At 56.7% G+C, this 16,585-nt stretch overlaps 2 protein-coding genes and 1 long non-coding RNA gene across 13 annotated transcripts in view; 1 reads left to right on the forward strand and 2 right to left on the reverse strand.

The window, feature by feature from the left end:
- ARVCF (ARVCF delta catenin family member) overlaps positions 1–2,740 on the reverse strand; it is a 56,162-nt gene extending 53,422 nt beyond the window's left edge. For 8 of the 9 annotated variants that reach the window (XR_008291589.1, XM_053205829.1, XM_053205832.1 and 5 more), the window contains exon 1: positions 2,505–2,739. The gene's annotated coding sequence lies outside the window, so the exon portion shown is untranslated. Of the gene's footprint in view, positions 1–2,504 lie in introns of all 9 variants that reach the window. The other variant, XR_008291588.1, reaches the window with a different exon arrangement.
- Positions 2,741–6,158: 3,418 nt separating this feature from the next.
- LOC128312372 (uncharacterized) lies at positions 6,159–7,032 on the reverse strand. The gene is made up of 2 exons (XR_008291590.1): positions 6,746–7,032; positions 6,159–6,629 (listed from the first exon to the last, which is right to left on the reverse strand). It is a non-coding gene; the product is annotated as an uncharacterized LOC128312372 (long non-coding RNA).
- A 110-nt stretch (positions 7,033–7,142) lies between these two features.
- TANGO2 (transport and golgi organization 2 homolog) overlaps positions 7,143–16,585 on the forward strand; it is a 36,304-nt gene continuing 26,861 nt past the window's right edge. The window contains exon 1 of one of the 3 annotated variants that reach the window (XM_053205839.1): positions 7,143–7,199. Coding sequence is in view for 1 of the 3 variants with exons in the window: in XM_053205838.1 (XP_053061813.1) it covers positions 7,409–7,538 (130 nt within the window). In the remaining 2 variants the exon portion in view is untranslated. Of the gene's footprint in view, positions 7,200–7,243; positions 7,539–7,607; positions 7,632–16,585 lie in introns of those variants that run through there. The other 2 variants (XM_053205838.1, XM_053205842.1) reach the window with 2 other exon arrangements.

A 16,585-nucleotide genomic window follows, 5' to 3' on the forward strand; every position in this document is an offset into this window, starting at 1 on the left:
GTTGTGGCTTTGTTAGAGGCTGTTGGCTCTTCAGGATCCACTGAAGCAGTGGGAAGGGCCTGTGCCTGACACACAGTAGGGGAAAGGAGGAGGGAAAGATGTGGATGAATGAAATGGGTGTCCATCAGCTCAGGGCCTGACCTGTGAAATAAGCTGAGATGTGCAGCTGTCCCAGTCAGGAAAGCCCAATATGGGATCCCTGACCCCATGTTCCCTCTGTTTATTCCCTGATTCTGGGTCTTCTGCTGAGCAGCCCAAAACAGCATCATGGTCTTGATGGAGGCTGATGTCAATAAAACAGATGCCTTCCCCTGACTTGAGCCGCCACTGAGAAGTTCCCAGAACCCCTTTTGGCCCCCCTGGCAGTCCTCAGGGCTTGCCTCCAGGACAAGCTTGACCCCCACTCCCTCCCACTGCAGATGCTAGGGGCTGGCTAGAGCTCTAGCATGCCTAGTGTCCTTGCTTCCCAGCTGTGTGTAACTCTTGGCTCCTCTGGAAGGTGCAGGATCCTACTGCTCATGCCCCTCAGGCCTGGCCCCTGGGGAGAATAGAGTGCAGTATATCTACCTTGAATCCTTATGCAGCATAAATAGGGATGGAAGTACAGTCCTGCCTTTACAGAGCCTCAGAGATGCAGAGACCCCTGGAACTGGGAAGAGACCTGAGGGGCCACCTCTGGAGGGGGTGCCATGCAACCCCAATATGGCATGGTGGGGGGCTAACTTAGCAGGACTGAGGACTGGCCCAGTTTATCTGGGAGGGTCTTGGTCAGCAAGTATTTGCGTCTGTAGAAAAGACTATAAAGAAGATCAGGGCAGGGCTGGCTTGGCTGTGACCTTCCTAGGCCAGCACCAGACACCTGAGCATAGTGAGTGCTCTGTGCCCAACCATAGACTTGAGGGACCATAGACTTGAGGGAGCAGGGGACAGACATGGCACTGTGGGTGGGACAGGGCAAGGCTGGGGGAAAGCATGCATTCTTTTTTTTTTTTTTTAACATTTATTCATTATTGGGAGACAGAGAGAGACAGAGCACGGGCATGGGAGGGGCAGAGAGAGGGGGAGACACAGAATCTGAAGCATGCTCCAGGCTCTGAGCTGTCAGCAGAGAGCCCGACGCAGGGCTCGAACCCATGAGCAATGAGACCATGACCTGAGCCAAAGTCTGACGCCTAGCTGACTGAGCCACCCAGGTGCCCCAGAAAGCATGCATTCTTGATTCACAGCCCCACGTGCTATGGCAAGACTCAAGGACTGGATCACCTGCTCAGGAACTACTGGCCATGGGCCCAGTATACTGCCTAGAGGCTCTGACTGTCTCCTGTGTCCAGAACTGTCCAAAGTCCAGAGATACAGTGAGCACAGGACAGGCAGGACTTGCTCTGGACCAGCAGACCTCTGGTGGTGGCCCACATCTCTAGTGGTCGGGGCAGAGGGAGGGGATGGAGGCTGTCAGTCTACCTTTGCTGCATGTCTTCATGGGAGGAGATTGCCCTCTAAGCCTTAGTTAGTTGTCCAAGCCCCTGGGCTTATAAATCCTGACTTGGTGTGTGCCCTGCACAGTGATGCAGGTGACAACAGGAAGGGGTGTGAGAGGCGGGTGATCACCTGAGGTTACATGAAGAGCCTGTAACCCTGTTGGGGTGATACTTTTCCATGTTTCTAAACATGATTGGGTCTAAAGGGAAAACAAAGTCCCTAAGCAATGTTTTCAGTGATAACGCTACGCATAGGTTAGAAACGGTGACACGTTGTAAGTACACAACGTTTAATTAAAGATTAAAATGGTAAGGCTCGGGATATCAGGCTGCCTTCCCTGGGGGAACACCTCGGCAAACCTAGGCTGAGTACCACCCCAAGTGGGGAGGACGCACCTCTGCCACGGGCCCGGTATCCCACAGAGGGGACCCAGGGGTGTCAGGAACGGGGGATCCCCGGTCGGGGCGGCCCCCGTTCAGGGCACCAGGCAGGAACCCCGGGTGGCATCCCCTCCCTCGTCCTCTAGGCGGCGGGAGCACCAGGAGCGGGGACATCCCCTTGGCCCCGCCGTGCCCTCGCGCGTTCCGGTGGCGCGCCGCCCCGGGAAAGTTCCTCCGGCCCCGCCGTCCCTCTGACCGCTGGAAAGTTTCCGTGGCTACGGGACCCCAGCCGCAAGGCACCCGGCGTCGCGCAGGGCAGTAAAGGCTGCGGGTTCCGGCCGAGTCTCCACGGGGACGCGCGGTACGGGATGCCCTGGCCCAGTCGGCAGGGCCCCGAGACCGCGCACAAAGGGACCCGCCCCCGTAGTTCAGGGTCTCGCGCACCGCAGCGCCGGCAAGGTGCAGGTGGGGCGGGGCCCGGCTTCTACCCCGGCAGCTACACCCGGCCAGACGTCGATTCCCGCTTCAGGACCCCATCTCGACCCAGCCCCTGCTAGACCGCAGTTGCGAACCCGTCCCGGACCTCTGGCCTCGTCCCAATCCGGGCCCCGACCTCCGGACCCCGCCCCCCCGGCCCAAGCCTACCTGGAGCGCGGCGTGGGAGGCCCCGCAGCGTGGCCCCCGCCCCCAGACGGGCGTCCCCAGGTCTCTCGGCGCACGGGGCGCGGCGTCCCCAAGGCGAGGCGCGGTTAGCGGTCCGCGGGGGCTCAACTTGGACAGGTGCAGGGGCGGACCCCTCCTGGGCCCAGCGTGCAGCCCCAGGGCCAGCCCTTCCCACCCCTCGCGCGGCCCGTGCGCAAAGAGGGTCTGGCCAGCGACGCGACCCTCCGCCCCGCCCCCTCCGAACGCGAATTTTCCGATTGGTCGGGAGACCCAGCGCGGCCCGGCAACTGGCGTCAATTGGACGAGCGCTGGGAGACGCCGGCTTGCCATTGGGCTCCCGGGGTGTCCGTCCCGGCCACGACCGGCCCCTTCGTGGAGGGGCCGAGGCCCGGGCACCTGCCGGGACCGCTGCGGCGGCCGCCGGATCCTCGGGGCCGCCCACTCTCGGCCGCCTTCCAGGATGTCCCCGTGCCGTCCGCCCCGAGCGGGGATTGGCAGACCCCGTGGTGCTCCTTTCTCGGTTTCCAGTCTCGCCGGAACCGTCCCTAGTTCGCTAGGGTCCTTTCTCCGGCCCCTGCTGTTCGCCGGGAGCAGCGCGCCGCGCCCTCCTCTCAATATCTGATGGTATTCTTTACGCAAGCCGCGCGCGAGAGAGTTCCACTGACTTCCCATTTTACAGATGGGAAATTGAAGCTCAGAAAGGTTCTCACTTGCTTTAGGTCACCTGGCTCAAATCTAGTCCGTCACACTCTAGGGCCTATGGGTTCTCAGAGCAGAGATACGGGTCTGAACTTGGCTCAGCGAGGCAGGATGGAAGCCGTGTTTCTGAGGCAGAAAGGGCCTTTCGGTGAACCAGAGGTTTTCCTCCACCAGGTCTGAATCTACGGACACTTTGACTCAGCCCACCCTGCAGGACTGCCACAGGAGTGCCCTCCCTAACCTCCTCCATCAATCACAGCTCAGGGCCTGGGGGTGGGGAGGAGTTATACCCCCCCCCCCCCACACACACACACACAAACACTTCCTGGTGTCCCATTTTCTCCACCCTACTTGGGGTCTTGGAGGAACACTGTGGGGTACAGCCACCTGAGTAGAGTTTAGCACAAGGTGCATTTTTTTCTGCCAGATAGAGAGCAGCCACCTGTTCCCTGCAGTGACACGAGGCACACATATAACAACAAATGGGACCATAATCCTTGGCCAGCTCCTCTTAACTTTATGGTGTGAGGAGGAACCAATGGGGTTGCTGCCCATTGGGATTATTTCAGGGAGTTCATGATATGATGGCCCCTTGGCCAGTGACTCTGGTGCATGCTTAGTTCTAAGCCTTTCCAGCCCTGGTCACACCTGGAAATCACCAGATTTTCAGCCCACCATATTCCCCACGTCCACCCAGGGAAGTGGACACCCAGGGAGTCACAGGCCCATGACAGTGCTAATGGGGAGACCAGACATGTCTTATCCACCCACATCAGGAAGCCAGAGTGTTCACCCAATAGTTGCTTGATCAGAAGAAAGGAAGTGAAGTGATGTAGGGCCAGAACTCACCACTGGTACCAACATTAGGTCCCTCCTGTGGTACCTGGCACACACAGTAAATCCACCCTAACAGCCTTTTAGAGCCCGGCAGCCACAACCAATCAAAGTTGACGCTTGAGGTGAGAGACACTTGACACTCTAGCATACTGATGTTACTTGTGGCTCTGAGCAGGTAGAATGAAGTGTCCTTCTCTGGAACACAGGGGGCCCTAAGAGCAAGGTAGCTCTTATCTTATGAGCTGCACCACTGATGACATTCTGACCCAGCTGCTTTGTGGGCTTGGGGGTTCTCTTCCTTCCATTAGGAGTGGATTTCATTAGTCCAGCTGTCCTACAAATCTCCCCAGGGGCATTGGACCCTGGTCCTCCTGGAGCTCTATTCTCATAGTGAGCTTGTAGTCCAGCACCATCCCTTTCCCACACACGTGCTGATGGTGGCAGGAGGGGCTGGACAGGCCTTTGAGAGAGCAAAGGGGAGAATTGTGCTCCAAAACTGGCCTAAGTGAGGACTGCCTCCCTGCCTCCCACTCCAGGCAGGATTCTGTACCCCAAGCTGGATTACCAGCCATATACAGGGGAGCAGAGTAGACAGCGTCAGTGCCAAGAGGACTCAAGGCTACTCTCTGGCAGTGGGCCCACCATGACCCAGGCTGCAAGTAGGGGTCAGTAACAGTCCAAAAGCAGGATAGATAGCCCCAAGTGCTTGACCACTGCCACAGGGACCAGTAACCCAGTCTCCTCCCTCTCTCCCAACCCCTCCACCCAGCTGGTGGGCATCTGCTTAGAGACATCCCTGGGACATGTGAGGAAAGCTATAGAGGGAAAAGGTTTCAGCTGGAGGTCAGGAAGAACTTCTCAACAGTGACAAATGTTCAGAGACTGAAAGGGTGACCAAACAAGGTAGTGAGCTCCCCATCTAAGGATGTGTGTCACCTGAGGTGGGGTGGCAGTGAACTCTTTCCAGTCCTGAGACCCCAGGGTTCAGCTTCCAACCCCAACCCATCTTATCTGGTCTTATCTGCTCCCTGGCACCAAATGTTGTCCAGACTGGAGTCAGTGGTGACAAAGAATATCACAGTGCCTGCCATAGCTCCATCTAGATGGGGAAAGTGTAGCTGGAGGTGGGGCTGGCCCAGAGCCATATGCTTCCGTGGCAGACCAGGATTTGAACCTCTGTACAACCCATGCATGACCACATCCCCTTTTTCTGGCAATGGGAAGGCACCATTCTGTGTCCCACTCCTCTGAAGTATGTGGTCCAGTGTTTAGGAAAGACCGGTCTGCAGCTGCTGCCCTGTCTCCCCAGGCATAGTCACACGTGCCTAAGCCCCAAGTCTTGCTTGTCTAACACTACCATCTCTTGGGTGGGCTGCAAGGTCTGGCTGCCTTGAGGGAAATCACTGGCACCAGCCCAGAAGGATTCTCCTGCTGGATGGTGGGAAGGAGGACCATGCATCACGCTGGGTTTGCTGCCTGCTGGCCATGAGTCTTTGGACGTCTGGAGTCCTCAGTAAAGGGCTGTAAAGGGCTTCTGTTGGGTTCCAGGAGGAACACAGAAAAGATGGCCAGAGAGTTGGGCTGGAATGGGCCTTTCGGTGTGTCAGACAGGTTTGGGTTCAATTCTTGCTTTTGCTGATCACCAGCCAGGCCCTTTCCTTCTCTAAACCCCAGTTTTCCACAGGGCATCAGTGCTCTGAGTCAGGATCAGTACAGTAGGTCTTCACACAGGACTGGGAAGCTAATCCAGCCAATGACACTTGCCATCTTTTTCTTTTTCTTTTTTTACCTTAAGTGAGGTAACTGCACCGATCTTCAGTGTTTGCATCTGTAAAAAAGGGGGAATGACAGCTGTGGATTGAGACCCTGGTGTAGCACATTGTTATTATCCTTTTTTAAAAAAAAGATTTTACTTTGTTTATTGTTTTAAAGTTTGCTTATTTTGAGAGAAACAGAGACAGCACGAGTGGGGCAGGGGCAGAGAGAGAGTGAGAATCCCAAGCAGGCTCAGCCCTGTCAGTGCAGAGCCCTAGGCTGAGCTCGAACTCATGAAACTGTGAGGTCATGACCTGAGCCGAAATCAAGAGTCTGACGCTCAACTGACTGAGCCACCCAGGTGCCCAAAAGATTTTATTTAGTAATCTCTACACCCATCATGGGGCTCAAAGGTACAATCCCGAGGTCAAGTGTTGCATGCTCCACTGACTGAGCCAGCCAGGTGTCCATTATTATCCTTAATGTAACTCTCATCCTTGTCATAGTTTGCTGAGCGCCCACTTTGGAGTAGGCCCTGGTCCCTGGGCCTCTCACTCTCCACTCCCCCCGCCCTGCACTCAGGCTCCAGACACAGCCCAGAGGTCAAAGAAGGCAGAGAGTCCAGTGAATGCCTCTGTCCTGTTGGGAGGGCCCCCAGTCAGTGCCCCTTCCCACCTCTTGCTCACTTGCTCACCCATTACAGCTCAGGGTGGGCCAACTCTTCATCCTGGGGCCTGGACCTGTAGATCGGCCTCCGGGTGGGCTCAGAGACCACAGTGGCTGGGTGGGTCTGGAGAGCCTGGTCCAGGGTTTGTCCTGAGTGTGGAAGGGATTGCAGTAGGGAGGGAGGCCAAAGGCCAGAGTGGCAGAGGCTGGACAAAACTGAGGGCCATAAAGAAAAGGGAGGGGTGGCCAGGTCCAGAGCCACGAACCCGCCTGAGGGGTGGGTCCGGAAGTGGGCATCCTCCTATAGCTTCCAGCGAAGGCCGCCAGGTAGGTAGGTGACCTACGGCCCCTGGAGCTCAGGCCGCGTCCCTAACGGGCCCCCGAAGGCATGCTCTCGGGCCGCTGCAAGTGGCGCGACCTTCTGAGGGCATCCTCCAAGCTGGGGCGCCCGGAAGGCTGGGAAAGCCGCGGAGGCCCCGAGGCCACCACACGCCCACGCAGCCCGGAGGCTTGGCGCAGACCTGGGGGCGGAAAGCCGGGAGGGCTGCAGACCCCGAACGACAGCGCGCGCAGCCAACGGTGGTCCGGGTCGCGGTATGTCGCCCCGCCCCTAACGGCGCAGCCCAATGGCGGGCGCTCAGAGGGCGGGGGGGCGGGGCCTGGGCAGCGGCGGCGGCGGCGCGCGGGCGCGGCACCCGGAAGTCTGTGGCGGCGGAGGCGGTGAGTGCGTGGCTGGCGGCCCGGGCCTGCGGACTTCGCTCCCTGCAGGGCCGGCCCGGGATCGGGGGCGCGGGGCTCCGGGGGCGCCGGTAGGGAGGAGAGGGGCGGGGCCTCACCTCCCCGCCCTGCCTGTTTCCCCTTCCCGAGGCGTGGAATGGAAATCCAACGCCGGGTCCTGAGAGACTAAACCGAGCCGGAGGAAGCGCCCCATGCGTTACTGGAAGGCGTTTCTAGTGATCCCCGCCAGAATGGGAAGCCGGGTCCACTGGCAAGGCAGGGCCGGTCTCGCTGCAGGGAAGCAGAGACTGGCTGGGCTGGGAGCTGCGTGGTCGCTGCAGGGTGGGTGGGCTACGCCCTCAGACAGCTCTGAAGCCCTGAGTCACGGTGCCACCTCCATGTGGCCTGCTGCGGGGCAGCCAGGTGACAGCTGATGTATGTCTGAGTAGGCAGCAAGTGCTGGGTCATCCCTGCGCTTGGACACGCCTTTTCTGGGGTGGAGGAGTTGGTCAGACCATCTCCCAGGGCTTCGGGGGTGGGGGCTGGGCAGGGCTGCACCCAGGGCAGGGGCTAGCCCTGGTGCTGGGCTTTCAGACCCCCTTCCCTGACTGCAGCGTGTCAGGTGCTTCATGGCCTACCCCTGGGCCACAGCTTTAGACAAAGTCTTCTGCCCTTGGACCAATCCCTGAGCCTCAGCCCTTTTCCTCCAGCAGGGATATCACATGCTGGGCTCAGGCCTGGCCTGGCGTCCTGCTCCTGACCTGCTGACTGCTGTTTTGCTGCTGCTGTTTAGGCTCAGAGCTTTCTTCCGTGAGGCAGATGTGATGTGATGACAGCTATAAGGGGTGCCTACAGCTGGTAGCACTTTGGAATGCTTTCTCAAGCTTGCTTGTTAATCCTCTGGGCAACTTTTTTGGGCAAATCTTCATTGATTGGATGCTGTCCACAGCGAAGAAAACTCAGGCTGAGGGGCAGATGGTGTTTCCAAGGTCACGCAGAGCCAGGGCCAGGTTCCAGTGCCTCTGTTCCACCTGGGCCACTGTCTCAGGATCCTGCCTGCTTTGGGTGACCTGTCTGGTGGCCTGGAGGCAGGAGGACACAGTAGAGCCTCTGTCCCCTCCTCTCCAGGATCATAGTGCTCCCGTGTGGTGGGTGGGCTACCCTGGTGCCCCCGCCCCCCTTATCTGGCCTTTGATCATTAGCCCCATTCCTGTGGCTTCATGATACTGGCGTGTCCACAGACTGCAGGCCACTCTGACTGGGTTGCTGCCACTGCCTGCTTGGATATGTGGTGACAACAGCCTTCCCTGAATGAAGGAAACTGGCCATCAGCTCTGCCCTGGCTGCCCAGTCCCTGAGCTGTTGTTACTGCTCTATGCTTCTTTTGTGACCTCATTTTGTGGGCTTTTAGTTATGTTTCACTGTGGATGTAATTGTGCAATGTCTTGGGGTCTCGTTCTTGTGTCTGGCTTCTGCACCAGAGGGCGAGCTCTCTGAAGGCATCCTTGGTGCCTGCGCATGGAGGCTATTTCTCAGCCTGCTAATTCTGAGGATTTCTGTGGAGAAGTGAGGGGCCTCCAGAGTATGCCTGGAGTTAAATGGCCTATGGCAGAGAGGCTGGAAGGGCTTTTAGAAGTGGTGCCACACTTGTCATTGACACACCAGATGTGTGAGAACTGAGTCCATCCTTTGGTGACATGTCTGTTCGTGAGGGCAGCACCATGGAATCTGTTGGTCCAGACCATGGGGGTTGGGTGATGGGTTCCATGAAAACAAGGTTGCCTCAGGACACTGAGCTGCCTTTCCAGGTTATCAGTGCAGCCTTTTTTTTTTTTTTTTTTTTTTTTTAATCTCTCTCAACTTTTCTTTTTTAGATTTGCAAAAATGATATATATACACTTAAAAGTAAAAAGAGCCGTCCACCATCTCTTGGTGGCTACTGACACTCAGGGTACATGTGTGAAAGATTTCAGGACCACATTAATTTTAAGTGCTTGCTTTCACCCTCTTTTGATCTTTTGAGGGGTTAGTGGGAATACTCCTTTGTCCTTTATTAAGCATGGGGGCAGTGGGGCCACTGTGAGGCTGGGCTGGCCCCTGGCTTGTGGGGAAGCCAGGAAGGGTTAAGGTACAGGGGCTGTCCTGTGTCCAGGGCTTTCTGTAATATTCATTGTTCCCCTCATGTGTGTCACTCCTTTGAAATGCAGGGACAGTGACACTTGGTGTGGGGTTGAATTAGTGCTCCCTAAGCATCGTGGAGATCTTAGGAGAGAGTATCCCTGTGGAAAATTTGTCACGGTGAAATGCCACTCAACCAGAACGACAAAGCATAGATTGTAGAGTCTCAGTTGCTGAGCTGAGCTGGGCTGGCGTGCTGGTGGCGAGGGGGGGGGAGGGGGGGCATGTTGCAGTGGGCCGCTGCTCAGAATATTTACAGACGTCAGGGCTTTCTCAGCCAAGGCCCCCAGAACAGCAACACTGTGTTCCCATGTGTGTTTACCTCCTCTGCTGGCAGCTGCTGGGAAGACATTACGCATCATGCGAAAAGAGCAGTGGATGCTTTCCAGCTCTGGCCCTGGGGGCTGCCACAGTGATAGCCTGGGCCGCATGGGGCGAGGATGAAGTGTCTGGCTCCTCAGCCCTGCCGTGTGAAGCCGGAGGGCCCCTGTCCTCTGCATGCTCTAAAGAAAAACAGTCAGGCTGTCTAGCCTTAAAAATTATCCCAAAACGTGTAAAGTGCTTGGCAGAGTGAAATGGGGCTGCAGATTCTTGGGTCCAGGTAACCTCTGTGCAAAGCCTTAACGTATGCAGCCAGCCTGGTAGGAGACTGATGTGATGTGAATCGGAAGCCTCAGTTTTCCGAGTGTCTAGGCCCCCTCGGCTCTGTTGAGGCCAGAATACCTTCCCATTCATTCATGTGCATTCCTGTCATCCTTTGCTGCATTCTGGCCTAGCATGTCGTCCAGAGGCCTGTTGGCCTTTTTTTTTTTTTATTATTTTTTTTTTAACATTTATTTATTTTTGAGACAGAGAGAGACAGAGCATGAACGGGGGAGGGTCAGAGAGAGAGGGAGACACAGAATCCGAAACAGGCTCCAGGCTCTGAGCTGTCAGCACAGAGCCCGACGCGGGGCTCGAACTCACGGACCGCGAGATCATGACCTGAGCCGAAGTCGGCTGCTCAACTGACTGAGCCACCCAGGCGCCCCCCTGTTGGCCTTTTTAATTGACAAAGGAAAGTGATCCCACGGAGGGCTTAGGCTCCCCTCCTCTGGCACCCTGGTTGTCAGGTGTGGCTTTGCTCTCTGCTCAGGTGGGTTGTGTGTCATGCGGAACTCACAGCAGCTCAGCTGCAACGGGTCCTGCTTTGAAGGGTTTGAGCCAGGGCCGGGTCCACTCTTGCCCAGTCTCTCATAAACAAACAGCCTCTTCTTCAGCCTTTCCGGAATTCCTCCCCACGCCAGCCTGCCTGTAAGAGTGCATATGCTTTAAATGAGCACCTCCATGGGTTGTACAGTGGGCCCAGCCATACCATTAGCATCCATGTCAAGAAGCTATGCCAGTACCCCAATGTCCCCTGTGTCCCCTCTTGTCCCCCAGACAAGGTGGCCCTGCCCTGACTTCTGTCCTAATGGATGAGTCTTATTTCTGGTTTCTGTACAAGTGCTGAGCAGTGTGCTGTCTGCCATGGGGCTCGCTTGTGTCACTTCCTGGACACTGGCACACGCACAGTGCCAGGTGTGGTAAGCAGGGGTGGGGCATGGCCCAGCACAATTTGTTAGAGTTTTAGAAAATTCAGTGACTAGCCAAGAGGGAGACTTGTCCTCCAGACAGATACCAGAGCATGTGCCAAAGCTGAGAGGCCTCATGAATGACAGGGCCCTGCAGAGACCTGGGACTGGGTGTCTGGGTATGGCTGAGGTAGGAAGCCCAGCATGGACCGGATGGACGCCCAGTAGCTGGGAGGCAAGGGGGTCCGTACCGCACAGCACCCACCAGAGCAGACCACAGGCTGACCTGAGAACTAAGCCAAAATACAACCATACAAGGAAGCCCAGGGAAACGGGCTCTAACTTGGGGACAGGGAGGGTTGCTGCTCTGTAGTAGGAGTGGGAAAACTTGTGGTAAAGTAACACACTGTTTCCGATAGGCAGTGCCACAGGCAAAGCTATGAGGCAGGGCAGTACGGGGAGAAAATATTTGCAGCTCCTGGAGCAGACAGGTTGTGAGTCTGCCCACACCACGTGTACCTCACTACAGATTGCGCAATAAAAGCCCAGGATCCTGTACCCAAATTGGTGATTTGTGGACAAAGGCGTGCAGGTGGCTGTAAGATGCACAACCCCTGGGATTTGCCAGTGAAACCATGGTGAGGGTGTTTCCTGCCACCCTGAGGAGGGCTGCCATGGCAGGTAGTGGTGCTGGTCAGGACACTCCCCTTGCACAGCAGATGGTACCTGTGCCGGATATTTGGAGGGAGTTGGGCTCACCTAAGAGCATCATCCTCTCACTGGCCATTCTGCCTCCTGGGTCTCTGTACCCTCTTCAACCCATTTGCAGAGCATGTGCACACGGCTCCCCTGTGGCATTCTGCAGGGGGTAGAAACTTGATGGGACTGAAACACCGGGCAGAGCCAAGAGGTAGAGTGAAGGCACATGTCCCCTGGGAAAGCTGTGCAGCAGCTAGCAGGCTGGGGGTTATTGCCCCTCGGTGAGGACAGGTCTGCACGGCCAGTCAGCAGGAAGACAGGACGTCAGGGTAACCCCACAATGCACACCCATACTTTGCTGAGAAAGATCTGGAAGCATATAGCTGACCAGATATGGGGCTTTTGTAGAATGTGTATGCTTGGAAACTTTCCAGATGAGAGTGTGCTCCTGGGTAACCTGGCTGTGGGAACCACAATCATAGACTCCGCTGGTCCATGGGAGCTGCTGGTTGTGGCTGCAGGGGGCATGGAGCCTTGGGCTGGGGATGGATGAGAGGGCAGCAGATGTAGGAGGACAGGTGGGACAGGAGGAAGGGAAGGGAGCAAGCCTTGGTGCAAACGCTGGAGGAGAGGATGCTGGTCGGTGTGGGGTGAGTGGCTGGCACAGTCAGTGTGTGATGCCCATTAGCCCCCAGGCAGTGTGGGGCTGGCGGCTGTGTGGCATCAGGAATACATAAGAGGGAGATGGGCGACCCAGCAGTACTGAGGTCTGTCCCATCCCCGTGCCAGGTCCTTCCCCGTCTGGGCTGGCAGTGACAGTGAGGTCCTATCAATGTGACCCTAGGCCCCTCTTGCCTACTCTCCCAGTGAGCCTCCATGAGGTTGCTGACCTGCCCTTCCTGGCCAGGGAAATAGATCTTCACCATTGGTCAGTCCAGGTGCCAGACCTTGTCCCCACATAGCCCTCACCTGAGCCATTGCAGCCGTCACTACATCTCTTGGCATGTGGCCCTGGCCCATCTTTGGCCAGGCTATCTGCCTGCCTGCTTGAGTTGTTTTCTTGTCATTCTCTTGTTAGATGCCACGTGGAGTGAAGTTTGGGGCTTGACTCAACTGAGGAGACTGGTTCTTCTGAAAGAGGGAGTTTACCTGGCTGAACTTGGCCATTAGGATAGTGCTATTGGTTTCCCTGGGAGGCAGGGGAGGAAGAAGGAGGCCTCAGCTGGAGAAGGCAGGTTTCAGAGGCAGCAGGTGAGCAGGCAGAATGGAGCATGCAGAGAACTCTCGAAAGCCTTATCAGCAGATGGGCTGGGAGTGCCTGGAAAGCTTCCGTGCTTTGCAGCCAGCACCGTGTGCTAAGAATAACTGGTGCCGAACTCATGACCCATTCTTCCGGTTTTGCAGAATTCTCAAGTGGTTAGGGCAGAGGAAAGCAGGAGTTATGACCTGGGAAGACTTCCTCTAGGTTTTTCAGAGAGAAAGGGGAAGCCCTTGGCTTTGGTTTGAAGTAAACTTGCTTTTGCCTCACACCTCGTAGGTCCTTCAGGCTGGGGCTCAGGTGTGCTGAGGGGCTCCAGGGGTGTGCAGAGAGCGCAGGCCTGTGCTGCACAGGTGCTTACCTTGGATCCGCCCAGGCTCCCAGTGGAAGACGGGGCAGAGGTGCACCCGCAGGCTGTCACCCCAGGGGACATGGTGCTTCCTTCCACAGGGCTGTTTCTAGGCAGGCCAAGGACACAGCAGGAGGCCGAGGCTGAATGGGTAGGTGTGAGGCGGGCGGTGGGTGTGCTGCTCTCAGTACAGCCTCATGCGCCTGCTTGGCCTGAGTCACAGTCCCTGGGCTGGGGGCCTTTGTCGGATGGCATTAGAGAACGTACTTCCAGAGCTGCAGCCTTTCTGTTTGCTGCAGGACTTTATGCTGAGCCCTATTTAATGCCTGAAAAGTCCTGGGTAGTTTTGTACAACAGAGTTGTCTTAGCCATGCTCACAGATTTTTATGTGAAATCTTGGTTATGACAAAGATTGCCTGGTTGCTGTGTGCAGTGAGGAGAGTCTGTGTGAGCTGTGGAATGTGGCGTCGCTAGGAACCCATGGTGAGGATGCTCCAGAGGCATGGAGCTTGAGCAACTGACTGCTGATGCCACCTCCTCGCCAGTGGGGCCCAGCCCCGTGGTTTTCTTTACAGAACAGTCCAGGCCATAGTAAGTGTCTCTTCCAGTGCACACAATTAGCATGAAATGATTTGTTCCCATCCCCGCCAGCCACTGTGCCATGCAGGTATCTTGGACACTTGTCAGGACAGTTGGCCACCTGACAAGCTTCACTCTCTAGCCCCATTGCTCATGTGGCTTCCCCTGCACGGCCTGGGCCACTGTCTGGGATCTTCCATCCCTGTGGGCAGCTCTGAGGCCCGGCTATACCCTTGAGTGAGACAGCAGCCCCAGTGGGACCGTGTGTGGACATGGTGACTTTTTTTGTCACTGATCACTAGCTTTCCCAGGGGCTTCTCAGGCCCTGGGGTGGTTCGACCACTGGGAGAATGGTGAGGCCACCAGGGCCACTGCAGTGGGCATGCCGGTTTCTGAGCATTTCTGTGATGTGGCTGGGTGGAGGGGGTTGTGGATGTGCCAGGGCAGTGGGGATGTGCAGTGCTGGGGGTGTCTGGCCTTCTGGGGGCCTTCCTGGGAACATGTGCAGGGTCAGGAGGCCCACTTGATTCCAGCACCCCACATGTGCCTTCTCCTTCCCTCTGAGTACAGCATCAGATGGCTACCCCAAGGTTGCCAAGGCACATGGGCAAGGCTCCTAATCGGATCCCCCCAGCACCCTCCTGCCTGTCTCTTCCTCCAGCTGTGGGCTGGCCCTGGCCCTCTGGGGTGAGCCTTGGCTTATGGGCTTCCATGGGCATCCAGATACTCCATGAAGTCTTGGGCTTGCATGCCTCATAGAGGTGGGGACCAGTGGGGTGAGGATGTCATTGAGCCCAGGCATGCTTCTGCCCAGGACACCACCCTCCCTTACACATTTTACCAGCTCTGGTGTCCTTTGAGGGTAAGCTCCCCAAAACAAGCAGAGAAACCACCTAGCATGGATGAGCCCCAGCCCCACCTGGCATGGTGGGGTCTATTGAAGCCCTTCCCCCTCCCTTTCCCACGGTGCCAGCCTCAGAACTGTGGAAAGTGGAGAGCAGTGTTTTCTTCGTGTCCCAAGCTGCCAGGCAGGCAGGCATACAGCAACGGGGGCAGGATACTGTTTGCCACTGTTGGCGGTTCCAGCCTCCCACCTATCCTGTGTTCAGCCCATGGTGGCTGTCTCCAGAGCTTGCTCTGGGAGCCCGGAAAGTCAGCCCTGAAGGTGGCCCAACAAACAGAGTGTCAGGTAGCATTTCATCAGGGCCTGGGTGGGGGCGTGCTGGGAAAAGGGCCTTGCACCCATGGGACCTGCCCAGGTGAAGGAGGGTGCTGGCATGGTGGGAAGTGAAGCCGTGAAGGGGTGGGGCCGGTGGGCAGCGGGCCTGGCTTGAGTGGGGGGTGAGGGATTGGAGAGAAAGGCAGTTCCTGATGGTCCCCTCCCCAGGGGCTGGCTTTCCTCTGGTCCTTCCCTCCCAATGACCACGTCTTCATCGAGGCCGCAGCCCTGGGCTTTGTGCCCACAACTCTGGCGCCAGGCTGCCTGGAGACTCATCAGTGGCCTTTCCTCCAACCTCAGAGCCCTCCCCACTACCGCTGTCTGGAGGGCTGGTCTGCCACCCACACAGGCTGGCTAGGATGGTGAGGTCCTACAGCCAAGTTGGAGGGCTCTGCTTCTGGCTTGTGAGCTTCAGTAGCCAGAGCTGCTCCCGGCCAGTGGCCTTGCTCAGTAACTGGGCACACAGCCCAGAGAGGTGCACAGCAGGCCAAGGCCAACATGATGACCTCTTCTGACAACCCAGAGCTGCATGTCCCTGGTGGGGCAGCATGTCCCTGGGGGAGCAGCCCTCAGAACAGCCCTCTGTCTTGGGGCTTCGGGTAGGTGGGATTTCAGAAGTGATGGGCTGGCAGGGTTTCCCCCACTGACCATGGTTGGTCTGGTTGCCATAGACAGTGCCAGTTGGCCTCCTTACCAGGAGAATTCTCATTTGTGGGAGAGACCAGCTCCTTGGGGGTGAGAAGGCCTACGTCTTCGGTGCTGGGCTATAGCCATGTGGCAGGTGGGACACTTAGGGCCCCAGGAGGTGCCACATGCTTCCTACCTCCCTGTACTGCGTTCTGGACAAGTTGGTCTGTCTCATTAGCTGTGTCTAATCTGCTAATTTAGAACCCACTGCTGAGGTGTTTTGTTTTTTTTTTTTAAGTTTATTTATTTTGAGAGACAGAGAGAGACAGAGAGCACACAGGGGAGGGACAGAAAGAGGGAGAGAGAGAATCCCAAGCAGGCTCTGCGCTGTCAGCACAGAGCCTGATGAGGGGCTTAAACTCACAAATGGTGAGATCATGCCCTGAGCCAAAGTCAAGAGTTAGGCACTTAACCGACTGAGCCACCCGGGTGCCCCCATTGCTGAGTTTTAATTCATGGTTACTATAGCTTCTGATTCTCAAAGTCCTCTCCAGTGCTTTGTGAACCTCCTGATTTACTCTGTCTCATGTACTTTTGCTGCAAATATTCTCAAGCTTTTTCTGCAGTCAGAGCATGGTTGGTTTACTAGACATGTGGGGATCACTTTCTGCTGGCTCTTACTTATGGTGCTTTGTTTCATTATGTGGTTCTTTCTGACTGTCCTTCTCTTTGTCCTTGAAATGATTTGTGAGCCTTCTTGGAGGTCTAGCATGAAGATGAGAACTTTGGCTTGCCAGGTGCCTGAGGGCACTTACCCATGCAGGAGCCACTCAAACCAAGTCTTGGCATGAGGATCCCTGGACCCCCAGTGCGGACTGGCTGTGCTCATGTGGCTTCTCAGGGATTCTCTCCACTTCTGTGTGCTGT

This window comes from Acinonyx jubatus, chromosome D3 (genome assembly GCF_027475565.1).
Source record: "Acinonyx jubatus isolate Ajub_Pintada_27869175 chromosome D3, VMU_Ajub_asm_v1.0, whole genome shotgun sequence".
Lineage (NCBI taxonomy): Eukaryota > Metazoa > Chordata > Mammalia > Carnivora > Felidae > Acinonyx > Acinonyx jubatus.